Source organism: Halichoeres trimaculatus, unplaced genomic scaffold, assembly GCF_033239565.1.
Source record: "Halichoeres trimaculatus isolate MK-OKI-2021-1 unplaced genomic scaffold, fHalTri1.1 fHalTri1_scaffold_1, whole genome shotgun sequence".
NCBI lineage: Eukaryota > Metazoa > Chordata > Actinopteri > Labriformes > Labridae > Halichoeres > Halichoeres trimaculatus.
This window is the reverse complement of record NW_027437179.1, coordinates 15,951,248-15,967,622: the sequence shown is the minus strand read 5'-3', so window position 1 is coordinate 15,967,622 and position 16,375 is coordinate 15,951,248. Positions and strand designations below refer to the sequence as shown.

Sequence of the window (16,375 nt, the reverse complement as noted above, 5' to 3'; positions counted from 1 at the left end):
ATACGGATCTCAGCGTCTGGATCCAGGATTTTTTTTAATGATTCTTTATCATTGTGAGATAGGGTTGTTTTTTTCATATGTGTATATAACTCCACAATAAATGGTCAGATTGCTTTGCAAAACAATACAAGACAAGGTCACCATAATTTCTGACAGATGTAAAAGCAAGATCCAGATCCTGGAAATATTCTGGATACTAAGATCCAGAATATGAAATATGTACTGGGTCATCATAATTTTCAACACTGTCAGGTAACAAATTACCGTACAAACCTGCCGCTAACACCAAATTGAAGCTGGCAGTCTGCTGAAAGGGAGTATAACATTAAAGTAAGACTAATGCGTTACGTAACAATCACAATATGCTTGGCGGAGATCTACGCTGTGTGAGTGCTTTTCTAGTTATTATCATGATAGAAAGAAAATATTAAGTGTGTCACAGCTTCCTTGCACGTGAAGCTACCTGCTTAACAAACTTATTAGACCCCTGTCATAAAACAAAACAAAAAAAACCCCCAGCACCTTGGTGTGCTTTCACTCTGACATTTAATGTTTTGCAAAGTTGTCCTTTGCTTCACCGTTTTAAAAAAGGAGTGAGGAGTTTCAAACTGATTTTATGTTTGTATTCCCAAATTTGAGACAGAAAACAGGAATTCCATGAGAAGTCAGAAATTAATCAAAAAGAACATTTCCTATTCAGGAACACAAGGAAATAACTAATTAGTAATGAGACAATCAGGAAATAGCTAATACTCTATACTTTATAGTTACAGCTGAAATTATATTTTACATACACACATATAATTTTGGTTAAAAAGGTTGCACTTCCTGGTTGATTAACCACTACAGGAACACCTGACACTTGGCGTTGGTCTAATAAATTTGTTAAGCACTGTAAGTGAGCCACATTTTCCCCCACAGCAAACAACCCAAAGAGGAAAGATTTAATGCACAGAGATGTTGGCATGAGCATCATTCAGAGTCCATGGCAGCCCCTCATAGTTAGCATCCAATAATGTTTTATGTCAACTGTTTTTAATTATTGGTTAATTATTGACCCTCAATACAGACTCTTCACATGATGTGATCTGTACGTGGTCCATGTCACAGAGCTCCTAGTTTACTGTTGTGTGGCTCACAATGGGTGCAGTAGCATCCTCTAATCCTCAAACAAAGGGGAGGACTAACTGTCCGAGCAGATGCAGTGATAAGGTCGTTGCATCAGGTAAACTGAGAAGAAGGTGTGAGACAGCAACGCTCCCGCCACTCTTATGGGAAGAGTCGTCATGCTACCTTTCCAGAAGTGATGAAAACAGATGGAAATAAACACACACACACACACACACACACACACACACACACACACACACACACACACACACACACACACACACACACACACACACACACACACACACAGAAACCGTTACAGCTGAGTGCACAGCCCCTATCTGTGGGACTGAGGACCAAGCTCGCCTCCATTTCTCATGCTCCGGTCTCAGCCTGCTGCTGACACAGATATACTGTAAAGAGATGGCAGGGCAGATAGGTTTGCGTGTGCATGTCAAAGTAGCCACGGGGGTTAAGCTGCTCTGAAAACACAAAGAGTGAGGGATAACAAATGATTCATCCACCACACTTTTCCCATTAACCTCAAACATTTATGTGACACTTCTACCTGATTTGGGGCACACTGCTTTGAGATAACAAGTCTAAGTCTTTGCAACAAACACAAGTGTTTTTCTATTGATGAAACACTGTATCAGGATTAAAGGATTAGTCCTTCAAGATTTGTTTTGCTAGTACATACTATGAATAACAGGTTCCTATGGAGGGATGGCAGCTCCTGACAGATTTATCAGGTGATCATGATCCTGATAAAGCTTCAGAAAAGCTGCTCCTATTTCAAAGTTTCCTCCTCTGGTTCTGTGGGAAAGCCCAGTGCCCCTGCTTTCCACTGCTTCAACCAATCAACCAACATAACCTTTCCAAACACCTCAGCTGCTCCTGACCAACCAGAGCCAGTCTCCAGATCTATGCAGACAACAAAGCATATCAGCTCCCCAGCAGGATGTTGGGAGAATCTTTAAAGAGAGGGTTCACTTTACCTAAGAGATCAATAAATCTATTCATCCAGCAGTGACACTTTAATCTTTCCTATAAAATGTAGTCGACTTTTTAACTCGGGAGCAATAAGAACACTTTCCTTTCAGAGGTTACTGTTTCACAGTAATTCCTGGTTCATCAGCAGAAGAAACCACCAGTTTCTTCAAATAATCATTTTCTTTAAGTGGTGTAAACTAGTTTTAGTGGAGGCAACTACAGTCGATTAATAAATCTCTTTTCAAACAGTGCCAAATCACACGTTGTTTTCCAAGAACAACAGGTCTAGACCTGCTAATGTTTCATTAATCAAAAGCAGGTTATTTTCTTTTCATGTGGAATAGGATGTATGAGTCCACACATGAGTCAAGGCTGTTTCTCTCCTTGGGGTTTAAATATAGCTACACTCACCATTACTGCTGTCACTCACAGACTTATAGTGACCTTTTGACCCCAGCTGTACTAAGGAGACTCAGAGCTGACATACTCACTCCAAATGTTTTTCAGCAGATCATGCAACCACAGCAGGGACACGTTCAAGTATTTCTTTTTTTTCCAGGGCTTTGATTTTACCGGCATGCTGCTCAGTGGGTGCTGGTCTACATTTGTCTGGTTTTGTCTGAGGTTTCTTCAGGAGGCAGCTCAGACGCACGGGAGGCAGGCGGATGGGGGGTTCCCACAACACTTGGACAGTTGAAAGTTTCTCAGCAACTGACACACAGGCTGAGGTCAGAGTTTGTTAGGTTTCAAATCAGAGGCCACCAACCTGTGTTGTTGTACAGCTGGGACATGTTAGTGCTGCAGGCAACTTCTCAGCCACGTGTGGGCGGTGTGTTCCTTTACACCACTCACTGTCCTCTTTCTGACACTTGACAGCTTCTGAACAAATCCTGCACGGTTGTAAGTTCAAAACTAGACTGTTTTGGTTGCCTTTTGAAAAATTTGTAAGCCTTTTCGGTAATGATAAATTATATCATGACGTAGTGTAACTCTGACCATCATTACCACAAACTATAGACTCAATAATGGCTTCCAGTTGAATGCTCCTGAGACTGCTTCTGTTCAAAACTAATCAGTACTTTAGGTGATAACAAAGACAGTCTGTCCATCCTGACAGTTGTTTTTCAGATCTTTGTTTTCAAGAAGGAATCTGATTGACAGGACCAAAAGAGTGTACAGTCTTCTGTGTTAGAGGAAAAAATCATAGCGTTATATGAGTTATAGTGGACATTTTCCTTTTTATGAGAAGGGAAGAAAAAAAAAAACATATCTAGAAAGAGAGAAAAAAATCATGTTTCCATATGATTTAGTAAGTTCAAAACAAGAATTGAGACTATATATATATATATATATATATATATATATATATATATATATATATATATATATATATATATATATATATATATATATATATATATATATATATATATATATATATGATACTACCTCTACAAGACTAACTTGTATGGTCAGCAGATCCTCTCAGTTTATAAAAGACCCTGTACCTCAACATGACTGAGAACATACAGTGCTAAAAGCTAAAAGAGCAGATAATTCCCTCTGGTGGAGACCAAAAACAGAGCTAAAAAACTAGGATGTCCATGAAGTTCTTTTACAATTTGAAACATATAATACAAAAGCAATTGATGGGATATCTTAATCAGATTTGTTCTTTGTACTCAGTAAACACAAAGTTTTTAATCACACTGCATGTGTGAATTTCAGGTATCCTGTTGAGAAAAGAATAACTGTCAATTAAAACCCTAAAAAAAGGCTACTCCTGAAGAAAAGGCACAATGTGTGTCATGGTTTATTGAAACTAAATTTGATACACAGACTCATCGAAACTATAGAAATATGTATGTAAGAGATCTATCATCACGTCTATCAATTTGGGCATGTCACAAGAAACTTATGGAGACAGGGATTGTGTTGGATTAAGGGAGGAGTGGACCACCATGAAGAACTGAGGAAAATTTTAATTGCATTAGACAAGCCTTTCTCCTATGACTAATGGTGTCCATGTAGAGGTGTATTAAATTAGATAATTAGCTCAATATCTTCTTCACATTTTGCAACAATTTACACATATTTGTTCATTTGTTTTTATTCAAAGATTTCTAAATTGTTAATTAAATTAAATTGTCATTTAATTGACACCCTGTATTTACCCCAACATTAAGCCAAGAGATGTTGCTATGAATGTGCTGGCTTAGTTTTAGGCAACTGCTCTAATGTTTCCCTCAACTCAAACAACAGATTTGAGGAAATGCTTATATAAGAAAAATGACGCATCTGTTTATGTTTTTACACAACTCAATTTCTCTTAGTCTTAAAGTCTTGATGAGATTGCCGAACAACCCCCACCTTCAAAATAGACCCGCACATTTTGCCAAATATATCATAAATCTTTAATTTACTTCTTGTTTTTACTATAAAAAGCCAAGAAGAAGATTGATCTTAGAAGGGAACTTAGGTTCACTGGGAATCCTTATCACACCCAACACAGACTTTAACTCGTAACCTTTCATTATACTTTTTGAGAAGTCAGGGTTGTGTCTTTTTCTTTTCTTTTTTTTTTCCGTTAAATCCCAGAACAAAGTACTTCCTGTATTTTGACCACAAAAAGAAACAACATGTTCATGGGTTTACTGTAGTGTAAAGGTCTTCATCACTTAAAAAAAGCTTCATGCTGTCCAATCACAGACCTCTCCTTCTAACAGTCAAACCACAGCAGAGTGAGCTTCATCTGTTGTTAGCGAAGGCCTAACATCAAGCATGATGACAAAGATGGCCAAAGAAGAAAAGACTGGGTGTGTGAATCCTGCTCTGCCAAGTGCTCCAGCTGCACAGAGGGCAGGGACGGATGCGGCTGCGCTAAAACAGTCTAAAAAGAAATAATATGGCTTTAAGTTGAGCAGCGCACTTCTGGGAAACGTGAAGGAAGAGTTATGACACAAGGGAGATGTTAACATGACACATTAGTGGGAGAGTGACACACCCAATTCCAGGGAGGCCTGTGAGACTGAAGCAAAGCGCATGACACTGTCGCTACATTCTCATGTCAGCAACACCCACAGAAACTTACAAAGAACAGTGTTAAATTGTACATGTGTGGTCACAACTGTAGTTTCAATTTCTTCCTATTATCTGTTTGTAGGCCAATGGGTGAAACCTTCTGTTTTTCAGATTAAAACTGTACCATAAACATTTATTTTCAGAGGTTTCTGCTTGTAAACACAGTTGTTTTTTGGATGCATCATTTGGAATTATTATTTTTTTTTGGGGGGGTGGCAATTAAAATCTATATGAAAGAGCTTTTGTCTACAGCACATCTACACGCTCTCACAATAAGAAAAAAAAAATCACTTTCTGTTCATAGTAAATGAAAAGTGAGTTTTATTTACAGCAGCGCCACCAGAGACACCAGAGACACAGTCCCATAGGGCTGGACCTGCGTCCCACATAGTGTTAAAACTTGCCACGGTGCGTATGCTGGTGTCAGAGCACAATCCGTCCCTAAATCAGCAAAGCTTTGCCTGCAGCGTCTGAGAGCCCCATGCTCTGTTCTATAGGTACGCTGAGTACGGGGGGCCAGGGGCTGGGGACTGGAAAGGGAAGAGGCTGCCACGGGGGAAGAGCCTGAGTTAACCTTTGTAGCTCGTGTTTCTACTGTGCACTAATGGATGCCTGTCATCATTATGGACAGAAACAGGAGGGCGCCTGCCAGCTGCATGACCCCCATAAAACAGAGCAGGAAATCCTAGCAGGGTATGAAAGGGAAAGAGATCTCCTCTCTTCCTTTTTCTACTCTTCTCTTCTCTTTTATGATCTCTCCTCCATTCTTCGCCTTCTTTTTTTTGCTGCAAAACTGCAGTGTCACTCCTAAAACAGGGGGATATGCTGTTTATCCAGCCAAGAAATAGACCTTTTTGTCACCTCTGCTAACCAGCTAATGGTGTTTTTAAAGGTTCTCCTACACAAGGAGGAACCTGTATAATCATTACATACAGTAGTTCACCCTTTACTCTGTAACCAAAGTCCAGAGTGTGTAATGTGACAGGACTTTGTCACACTTCAGTCAGTGGTGTCCACTTAAACGTGACAAGCTCTTTATCAGAGGGCCTTCCTATCAGATCCCAGGAGTTCGTGCATAAACACGCTGAACACAACGTCCCGAGGAAGCCAGATTCCTTATTACAGCTACCAAGATAGCAGGACTTTATTGTGAGCTACACATTAATCCACTCTGTAGGATCCTGCAGAGCCCATCATGTGATAACTTTAGTCATTACCAGTGGTACAATCATAATTACTCTGAGAGCTTTCGAGATGTGGCAGGAGCAGTAAAAATGCTTTCACAGTCCAAGCAAGAGCTCAAGCAACAGAGAAGAGACACACACATTTCTTACTTCACTGAACTGGTCACAGTCACATGATAGAAAAGAAATTATGTGGGGTAAGAAAGTGCTAATGCACATGAACTTCTTTATTTGCATACACATGTCTGCGTGTGTGTCTGTGCACCATGTCCATGGAAAAGTCTGTGTGCGTGTGTGATCGCTGCATGATTCACAATGTCACAACTGCGCACAGCAACGACTGGACATCCTGACCGGAAACCACAGCCGCCGAAGCTGCTTTTTCCTGCGACACACAACCTAACACTCTCACAAAGAGTCACTTGACTTGATCCACATGTAGGAAGTGAAAGAGGAAGCCCCCCATCCATCCTGTCCTCCATCCCAATCTCTGCTCTGTGCTTCACATGAAGACAATCTTATAGACGACTGCCAGTTTGAGCCTCAACTGTTGCAAAACAACTGTGACAGAACTGGCTGAGGCTGGAAACCACTTGTTTTTGGGGGTCAAATGTCTGGTCAGTTGACATTCATCCATACAGGATTACTGATAACTGCTATCATGGATGACAACTTCTCCTGTGTATCAACTGCATTCTTAGGGAGCAAGAAAACAATCATTTTTAAGGCTGACAAACTAAATTTTATTTAACAGACTGTTTTGTATCTAATCTCTGACACTTGCTGTGACAGACAGTCAGTAAAGAGCTCGTGTTTAACAAGATACTCTGTTTAATCACTCAATCTAGACTGATTCAAGACTGTCCAGATAAGAAAGCTTGATATCACCGACAGAGGTGGTGATTAATCTGGGATAGCTGAGCGTTGGCCCCAGCCTCTCCTCATGGCTCGAGGCCTCTGGCTGTGTTCATTGGTGACAGTGAACGCAGCCTGGCAGCCTGCATTCCTCTGCCTCTCCCCACACAATGGTGAGTATCTGCAGCATTCCTGTGTCTGTGTGCTCTGTCTGAGATGCAGCCAGGCCTTGGCAAAGCTCAGAGGTTGGCATCATGTTTAACTGACTCTTACACACAGCTGAGTGTTTTCACAGAGCACATCTTTACTGTTTGGAGGTGTGTAGTGGTTTAATGTAAAGTGGATTTCATACCATACTGTAATAAAAGAGTCATCTTCCGATGAAAATTTGATACTGTTTCAGAGATTTTTATGCTGCTTCATCATCTCAATCGGAATCTTTTTTTTACAGCAATCATTCATTTTCTCCATCTGTTTAAAAAAATGCAAGCATGCCTACTCTGAGCTGTTTTTCACTGCTCTTTATCCTTCTCCAGCTTTTTTGCTCTCCCTCTCTCTTGTTCTGATGCCACAGCCGTGCAGACACCTTTCCCTCCTGCTGACTCAGTAGCCAGCCTCAGGCGCTGTGGGCTGGGGGTGTTGGTGGTGGGGAGGAGGAGGGTGGAAAGGGGGTTGGGGGGGGTGTGTGAGGCTCCCACATCAGCCCCACCAGCCTATCACATGCGAGGGAAAATAGCTGGCTAATCGTTTCTACAATGGCACCCTGCACACTGTCACACAGCACCACAAACCGCTCTCATCGCCAACACTTCTTTTCTGTATTATTATTCTGCTGTTGCTTAGAAATCCACATGTGATGAACGCAAGTATGCGAACATACAACCCCGAACAAAGAAATGCTCTGTTTGAGAAAAACCACACCCACCAAACAAACATGAAGAGTGTGCAACGACAAATTTAAGGAAGTGTGAAGATATTTGATTTTTATCATTATTTCTCACCAAAGAGCAGCTGAACATTCAATAATACATTTAACAAGCATATTTAAGTGTATGTATGTGGTCTTATAAATCTAATTTGAACATAAGCACTCTTTGTGTTTCACCTTTTATTTAATCAATTCTGGAGAAAAAAGATAAAAATGAATATGTCTTAATGTTTTAATCATTAAAAACCTAAAAATAATTTAAAGTGAGTTTCATCTTCTACACAGTAGTTATCTAAGCAGGCTAACTGTATTAATTCTGAGAATTACACTTCTCATTTTATTCAAAATGAAACTGCCAGTTCACCAACTCTCTCAATGATAAGCTCTTCCCAGCTCTAAACACAGCGGACCATTATTCACAGTCACACTTGTACTTTCTGCTGCATCCTTGATGCCCACAAACAATCTCATCTACATCTTGTTCTCCTTGTGCGCCGACTCGACCTTCAGGGACTCCTGTTCTCAGAAGGAAAGTGCTTTTGCACCTGTGGTGTGATTTCAGAGCTGCTCACCCTCAAACAGAGGGCTGAGGTCAAACCTGTCGCCAGGGTCACACATGAGGAGAACCTGGTTTCCAGGCTAAAGAGCGGTGCCATTAACCAGGCCACCTGCCCGACTGAACTCTCACAGGGGAAAAATCAGTGAGAAAGACTGTGCTGGGATTTCAGCATACAGGCCGTCATAGAGGTCATAAACTCAGTGTACGATGTGAACAGTTATCACACTGGCCTTGGAGCTATTACGGCCATCCAAATGTTATTGTCCTGAACTGAGAATGATCTAGGAAATTAGCAAAAAGGTTTCAAATTGTAACTGAGCAGAAAAGACAGACAAAAAACACGTACCGAGGGAAAATTTCCCTCTTGTGCTGGCCAGAGACGCTGAGAGCAGCGGGCTGTGGTTGTTGTTTCTCTCTTCCTCTGTTAACGAACGCAGAGGTGATCTGTTTGTCTGGGGAGGACAGCAGAGGGGAAGCCTGATTTCCACTCCATTTTATCTGTGCCCCACAGCCTCTGCCTGGCAGCTCTCTGTGCTTTCACATGCAGGGGTCCCTCAGGAAGCAGCACTTCATGAAGGGCAAAGGTCAGGGAAGGAGAGAAAGCCACTCGTCCTTTCATTCAACACCCGAGCAACAAATACTCTGCGGCTGTTTCTGCACTCCCCTCTTTGGCTGTCTATCAAAATACACACGACATGATAATCAAGTCACATGACTTTTTAAAATGGACTCTGTGTTTGTGTGAATTTTCCCTTTTTGTTGTGTAACTTAACTTTGACGGTAGATATCTGTAGTGAAGACGATGTTTGAATATGACGCAAATTGGTCTCTTGTGCATTAACAATATAAACCATAAAACTTTGATACAACAAATTTTAATAGTATTCAAATGTGTTTTGTTTTTGTTTTTTCTGTCATAATTGAAGTAATATGAAACCCTTCGTCCTTTTCATAATATGAGTGATGTTTTTCAAATAACAGAGAATCACCTGTAAGTTTATTATATCCCAGCTGACAATCTGACGGTTATGTAATAATGTTTGGGGAATGTTTAACTGTGTTGCCATAAAAAAAATGTTTTATCTGATAGTAATTTTTTAACAGCACATCAGACACCATTTTAAAAAGTCACAATGGATTTTATTGATCCATAATAAATGACAAACATAGTAGAAGAAAAACAATTTGCATATTTATATATTATCTTAATAAGAAAAGCAAATGATGAACACATCTGTCCAGCAGAATCAGCTTCATAAAAAATAATACAAAGGTCATTTTAGCATCATTCGTCTGTGTATTTCAATTTTTAAAAGAAGCATGGAGACAAAATATAATTTGAGATACAAAAACTAAGCAAAGCAAAATCAAGAAAATGAGGATGAGCAGTAACTAATGTAGAAGATTTAAAATTTAATATTAATAAAACGGGAATATTCTCTGATTTCAAGTATCTCCTTACAAACAAAATACAGATATGCCCGTGTACAATAAAAACATCTCATACATGTCCTGCATGCATGCTTTATTGTCATTTCCATACATAACTTGTTGCCTAGTTGCATCTATTACTATTATTTGAGTGAGATCCTTCTGTCCATCAGTTATTACATCTTGCCTCCCACAGTAAAAAGAGCAGTCCAGCAGGAAATCAAGGAACTCACATTAAATACTCAGGAGAGGAAGGATTGTCACTGGTGGACCCAGTTTCGTGGTAGCAGTTTGCACCAGACAGTTTTTCACATTTGAGCTTGTATGCATCTCTCTCCCGGACCAGTCTGTTGAGTTCATGTTTCAGCTGCTCGACCTGTGACGCCAGGTTGGTCTTTTCATGCTCCAGGATGTGTTTCTGCTGCACGCGCTTGTAGCGGCAGGACTGTGCGTAACCCCTGTTTTTCAGGGTCCGGCGCTTCTGCTTCAGACGCATCACCTCGTCCTTGCTGAGGCCTCTGAGAAGCCGGTTGAGCTCCCTGACAGACATCGACACCAGCTGGTCATCTGAGAAGTGGCCTTCGGGGTTGGATCGCCTGTCGTGGCGGCTGTGTTGCTGCTGGAGGTGGTGATGCGTACCGAGGACCTGCTGGGCCTCCGGCGACTGAGGGGACGTGCAACCCAGGTCATCTTTGAGAAAAGGGTCTTGGCAGTGACTGCTAGGGATGCCTTGCATGTCGGGGTGACCCGGGAGTCCTGGGTAGTGCTGAGCGGGGTCACCCAGATGTCCGTACCCGTCATATTCAGCTTGAAAGGCTGGTGGATGGTGACTGTGGGGTGCAGATGGGTGTCCCTGATGCGCCGTGGCTCCGATCAAGGCCTCCATTGCGTCCTCGGGGGTCAGACCAAAAGCTTGGGGGTACATTTGCTGTGGGTACCCCCCGTTGTTTGGTACCCAGAACTGGTCACCCCCAGGGTTGTGTCTTTGCTCGTTTGGATTGAGATTTGGAGATGAGGGTACTGAGTTGCAAGGTGTGCTGGCAGGAGTGGAGGAGACAGAGTCCGGTCTCTGCTGGGTGCACGGCCCGATGAAAGAGCGCTCCATCCCCTGCATCGCCTCTTTCTTCACGCCGAACTTCATCAGGTCAAAGTCGTTCACAAAATCCATGTTGTTTTTCTGCAGTCCTAGATGCGTATGCGCCTCAGTGGTCATTTCAGGTGGCAGCTGCTCTCTTGAGCTTCAAATGCTCCCTTCTAGTTCATGCAGTCAGCGAAAGAGCGCTTACTTTCGAAAAAAAAAAATCCAACTTTGTTGACAGCTCAGGAAAAAAAAAAATCATGCGTAGCGTACGTGAAAGCCTCCCACCTGATCAAACTCTACGCGGGCTAGATTCGACACCGTGCAGCCTGTTTGTCTCCAGCTACCGCACACTGAAAGTCTGGCGAAGCCAAGAGGTCTGGACGCACCTCTCTGACTGTTCTGGAGGAGCGCACTTTCTTCATAAAGCTGCATTGGCATGATGTCACGCCTTCCAGACTACACCTCCACGCTCCTCACCAATGGAAACACGCGGAAACGGAAGATTTGCATAAAATCTGCTGCGAGTGTGTCCTGCTCACGAGCTGTACGTGATGATCATTTGACCAAAACCTATAAAGTGTTCACACCATAAGAGTCCTTTACAACAACATGCTCATGATTGTGAGCATTTGACCCTTATTACCGTTTTTCCAGTTAACGTTCAAAATAACACACGGCTGTTTGAATGTGTAAGAGCGTCATTTAGCTTAACTATAATCACACCTGCTTAGTAGGCATACCTTCATCATAGTTTACAGGAAATCATGTTTTGAATTTGATTTTCCTAAAGTTTGAATTATTGATTGGAGTATTAATTTGATTAAAAGGTCATTATTTTGTCTGATCTGTCTTTTTTTAATATAAAAACATTTGACCTTCACATGGTTCATAAATACCAAATTTAATTTGAACAACAAACAAAAAGGCTGTTAAAAAAAAACAACCCTCACCTGACAACAGTGTGCCTCGGTTTGTGCACAGACACTGACATCTTGTGGACATTTCTCTGCACTTCACTGAAATATTCAAACACTTTTTACAGTCCAAACTGTTACAGTCTTGAGAAAGTGCAGGGCAATGCCTTTTTTTTTTTTTTTTTAGCTGTGTACACTAAGGATCATTTTCTTAATAACAATTTCTAAAATTGCTTGAACCTAAATCTTTTATTATTTTTATTTACTTATTTATTTTTATAATAGGCTTCTCCAACTGACAAAATCTCAGCAGCTTTTCTAACAGAGTGAAAGCTCTTGCATGTTCCTGGATCTCTTGTCAGTTTCAGTGCTGTTGCCCCTCGTGGTGTTCAGAGGTGACACGACTGCACAGGATGTCAGGGGGTTAAGCAATGTTCCTGCCCTGGAGTGACCCTCTCAGGCAGTTCTTACTCCTAAGATAGTGAAAAGCTTTGCTGACAAGATAAAGGACTCCAGCCAAAACCAATACAAAATACTGTTAGAGAACAGCATTGCATTGTTTCAGTCCACTTTAGTTTCTGGGAATAAAGGAAGAGGGGAGACAGTGTGACCGAGATGAGGATGGATCAGGGACACATGTTAGGATTTTGGCCAGTTTAGCAGGGTTACAGTTTGTGGTCAAACTTTTGTAAAAGATCATTCTGACAGCTAAGAGCACATAAGCACACACTGAAAACACAGTCACCAGTCAGGTGACTCATTAATGAGTTATAGCTGTGGCTAAGCATAGTTGGGTGCTTGGTCTGCTAATTCTGTTAAAGCAGGATTAATGCACTGTCTGAGAGGCTAAATGCTTTTACATCATAAAGCTAAAAAAACAGTTTTATTGCCATCAAGACTGAAGCAGAGGGAAGCAACAAAAAAGGTAATGGCAATATATTTCAGGTTTTCTGCTACCTGACATCCCTGTGATGACCTTCAGGAGGCAGTTAAATGTCAAAGGGTTGGCCGGTTGTCACATCCACAGAAAACCACAGTTTTTTTCATTATGTGTGGAGAAATGATGTTTTTAAATTTTTTGCCTCTAAAGTTCAACCTACAAGCAAAGCTCTACACTCAGATAAACACACCCTTTAAAAGTAGCTAAAATCCAACCTTCATTAATGACTTATATGTAGATAGAAAAGAGCCATGATATGGGTATAAACACTTTTTCATTCATTTTTTTAATACTACAAAATGCTGCAACAGAGAAGGGGAAAGATGTGCTGTTTGGCATCAGAACAGTAAACAGGAAAACAGGTGGCAGCTCCAGAACTGAGGATAAGACAAGACAGGGCAGATTAATGTGAATATGCACACTGGATATTTTACCCTTTAATGGATGGCATCTAACAGAAATTTACCACTTCTTTGTCTCTTCTTCTCTTTGTATACACAACATCTTTCCCACATGGCAGTGAGGTTCTGTGCAATTCAAGGGCTATTTTGTCAACACAAAGAGCCATAACTAAAAGTGAGCTTCTGTCTCTATCTAGTTGAAAGATAACAAACATGGAGCGCACAAGTAGTATTAGGAGAAGAGCTATGGCAAGACAACATAAAGCTGAAGTCATGATTGCTGGAGAACAGCTCAGGTATGAAAGGAGACAGAGAGAGAGACTATACACTGATGCTTGGTTTCAAGATTTAAGATCAGATGTGTCGCCTAATTGTGAAGGTTGTGGCTAATTTGAATTTCATTTCAAGGTTGAGGCTCCATGATGGAAAACTGATCAAGGACCGGCGGTACCATCTGCGCACATATCCTAACTGCTTCGTGGCACAGGAACTCATTGATTGGCTGGTGAGCCATAAGGAAGCTCCTGATCGAGGAACTGCTATGTGCCTTATGCAGCACCTCATGGATCATGACATTGTTCACCACGGTGAGAAGAAAGCAATGCTTGGCAGTTAGGAGGGACTGGAGGATCATCATTGAATGTAATTTTACCCTCTGACTTAAAGGTCATTTGAACTGTCTATCGTCTGTTTTAGTATGTGACAAAAGGCCTGTCTTTAAGGATGCCAAACTGCTGTACAGATTTCGTAAGGATGATGGCACTTTTCCGTTCAATACAGAGGTGAAAATCTTCATGCGGGGACAACAGCTCTATGAACAGTAAGAGCTGTTTGTTTTATGGCTTTATTTCTCTTGTTCCTGTAGAAACAACTGACCTTAGAGTGTTTGTCTCTGTCACAACACCCACCACTATGATCAACAGGCTGAAGTGTGGGATGCTGCAATGCTCACTTGAGTTAATCAAATGTAATGAATGTAATAAAGCCTGATTTGTGTTTTATGTATGTTAAAGTCTCATCGGGGACAAGAACTCGGTCCTGCAGTTAAGAGAGGAGCATGGTGTGGCATATCAGCGCTCCTTTCCGGGTTGCCAGTTAATTGACTGGCTCCTTCAGAATGGAGAGGCAGAGAGCCGGCGTAGGGGAATAGAGCTGTGCCGGGCATTGCAGGAGCATGGCATCATTCAGCACGGTGAGGGAAATCCTCAACTGACAATTGATTGATGTATGACACCAGCAGTGAGTTGGCTGTCAGCCTCTGCTGTTTGTGGGTGGCAAGCTGGGACTTTTGCAATCTAAAGCAAATATAGCCAACAACACTTCGTGAAATTCCCCTTAGTCCTGAAACCTGGTTGACTTTTTATTTGTGCTCTTTCTTTCTCCCACTAGTGGCAAAAAAGCATGAATTCTTTGACAGTGGGTTGCTCTATCAGTTCTGCATTAATTTTCGCCGCCGTCGCCGCCTTTCTGAACTGTTAAATGAAAGCAAACAAGACAATGGGGAAGGTGTCGCAGCGTCAACACCAGAGGAAAACCATCCTGATAGTCCATTTATTCTGCGCAAAAGCCAACCTCAGGAGAGCAACAGTGCTTTTCAGTCTGGTAAAACTATAACACTGACTCCTTTTTTGGATTGATGTACTTTGTTGATAGTTGATAATAACAGCAAAAAAACATTTCCCTCACAAATGTATTTCAGTGGGGTCGAGTACAGACATGAAACAGCTTACCCCTGGGCGTCGTGGTAGCTTGAACTCCCTTAAACTGCATGCTGATGGATTCCCATCTCTTGTCCAGCTTTCCTCAACATCAGTGGCAAAATGCAATCCTAAATCAGGCAAGTGTGTAATTAATGTTCATGTACAAATGTGTTAAAAAGATTAATTTAAAAAAATGTTTACTGTCATTCAACTATCCAAAACTGAGATGTGTTAATTGATAAAATCTACATTTTCACTGTCTTAGTAATTGGAAGGATTTTTTCATGTGAAGAGCTACTGGCACCAGGAGCACCCTTCATTAAAAGAGTGTTGACAGTAAGTTGTGAGAGCAACAGTCCTCCAAAGTGGGTAATCTAAGCATTAATGTGTAAATCTAGTATTGGATGAATCTTTTTCTAAATAAAAACATATTCATTATCTGCTACAAATATATAATGTTCTCCTCATAGTTCACTGGGGAAACGTGACAGCACAGTCTCATAAACAGTTTGTTTCTCAACAGATAAATACATTATAGCTTGGCTATAAATTCAGCTGAATTTGATATTTATTTCAGCTTCCTGTCATGACAGGTGATTGGAGATGCCCTTGGTTGGGGCTTTGTTATTAGAGGCATGGCCCCTTGTTATGTGCAGGCAGTGGATCCGGGAAGTCCTGCAGCAGCCGCGGGGGTTAGGGTAAGATAAATGTAATGTCAGCTTTGCTACTCACGGTATGCTCTTTTAACCTATGAGGGTCATTCTACCAGAAACAACATTTTCACAATAAAAATCTTTTAATTTCTTTTTAAATATTTTAAAAATCTGAAAATTAAGGTATGGTTGCGCATTTAAAAGACTTTTCGTAAAAAATTGTTCGCTATTCAGGGTGGAAAAGTCTTCCTGAATGTAAAAAGATAGTGTAATATATCTTTAATTGAGTAATATTTCAGCATGTCATGTTTGAAATGCTTTCTATTTAATAATGAGTGTGAAAAATGAATTCTTATGGATTTGTTTTTCTTTTTCCACAGGTGCGACAGTTTGTGTGCCAGGTGAATGGACAGTGTGTTCTCTACCTTGACTACAAGACAGTCACAAGACTAGTGATGACAGGAAGTCGTACTGTAGTACTGGAGGTGCTGGAACCACTGGAATGAGGACAATTCTCTTCAAGCCCATCTGTGGGTCAAAAAATA

At 41.2% G+C, this 16,375-nt stretch overlaps 3 protein-coding genes across 3 annotated transcripts in view; 1 reads left to right on the top strand and 2 right to left on the bottom strand.

Moving 5' to 3' along the window:
- zhx3a (zinc fingers and homeoboxes 3a) overlaps positions 1-16,358 on the bottom strand; it is a 46,132-nt gene extending 29,774 nt beyond the window's left edge. The window contains exons 1-2 of the mRNA XM_074676521.1: positions 16,256-16,358; positions 15,208-15,305 (exon numbers count right to left, since the gene is read on the bottom strand). The gene's annotated coding sequence lies outside the window, so the exon portion shown is untranslated. The remainder of the gene's footprint in view (positions 1-15,207; positions 15,306-16,255) is intronic.
- On the bottom strand, positions 9,989-11,603 carry mafbb (v-maf avian musculoaponeurotic fibrosarcoma oncogene homolog Bb). Its single transcript, XM_074672954.1, has one exon. It carries the CDS (start codon positions 11,352-11,354, stop codon positions 10,371-10,373), a length of 984 nt encoding a protein of 327 aa, XP_074529055.1. The 5' UTR covers positions 11,355-11,603; the 3' UTR covers positions 9,989-10,370.
- On the top strand, positions 13,676-16,336 carry LOC141795621 (DEP domain-containing mTOR-interacting protein). Its single transcript, XM_074676587.1, has 9 exons — positions 13,676-13,773; positions 13,886-14,064; positions 14,174-14,297; positions 14,491-14,669; positions 14,867-15,079; positions 15,177-15,314; positions 15,443-15,513; positions 15,771-15,875; positions 16,211-16,336. Exons 1-9 carry the CDS (start codon positions 13,691-13,693, stop codon positions 16,334-16,336), a joined length of 1,218 nt encoding a protein of 405 aa, XP_074532688.1. The 5' UTR covers positions 13,676-13,690.
- Positions 16,359-16,375: the final 17 nt, after the last annotated feature.

Bases quoted from the DNA above. Each gene is read 5' to 3' on its own strand.
- LOC141795621 (XM_074676587.1), top strand. From the start codon at position 13,691: ATGGAGCGCACAAGTAGTATTAGGAGAAGAGCTATGGCAAGACAACAT. The intron at 14,065-14,173 runs GTGAGAAGAAAG...CGTCTGTTTTAG, and splicing joins TCATGACATTGTTCACCACG to TATGTGACAAAAGGCCTGTC. The intron at 14,298-14,490 runs GTAAGAGCTGTT...TGTATGTTAAAG, and splicing joins GGACAACAGCTCTATGAACA to TCTCATCGGGGACAAGAACT.
- mafbb (XM_074672954.1), bottom strand. From the start codon at position 11,354: ATGACCACTGAGGCGCATACGCATCTAGGACTGCAGAAAAACAACATG.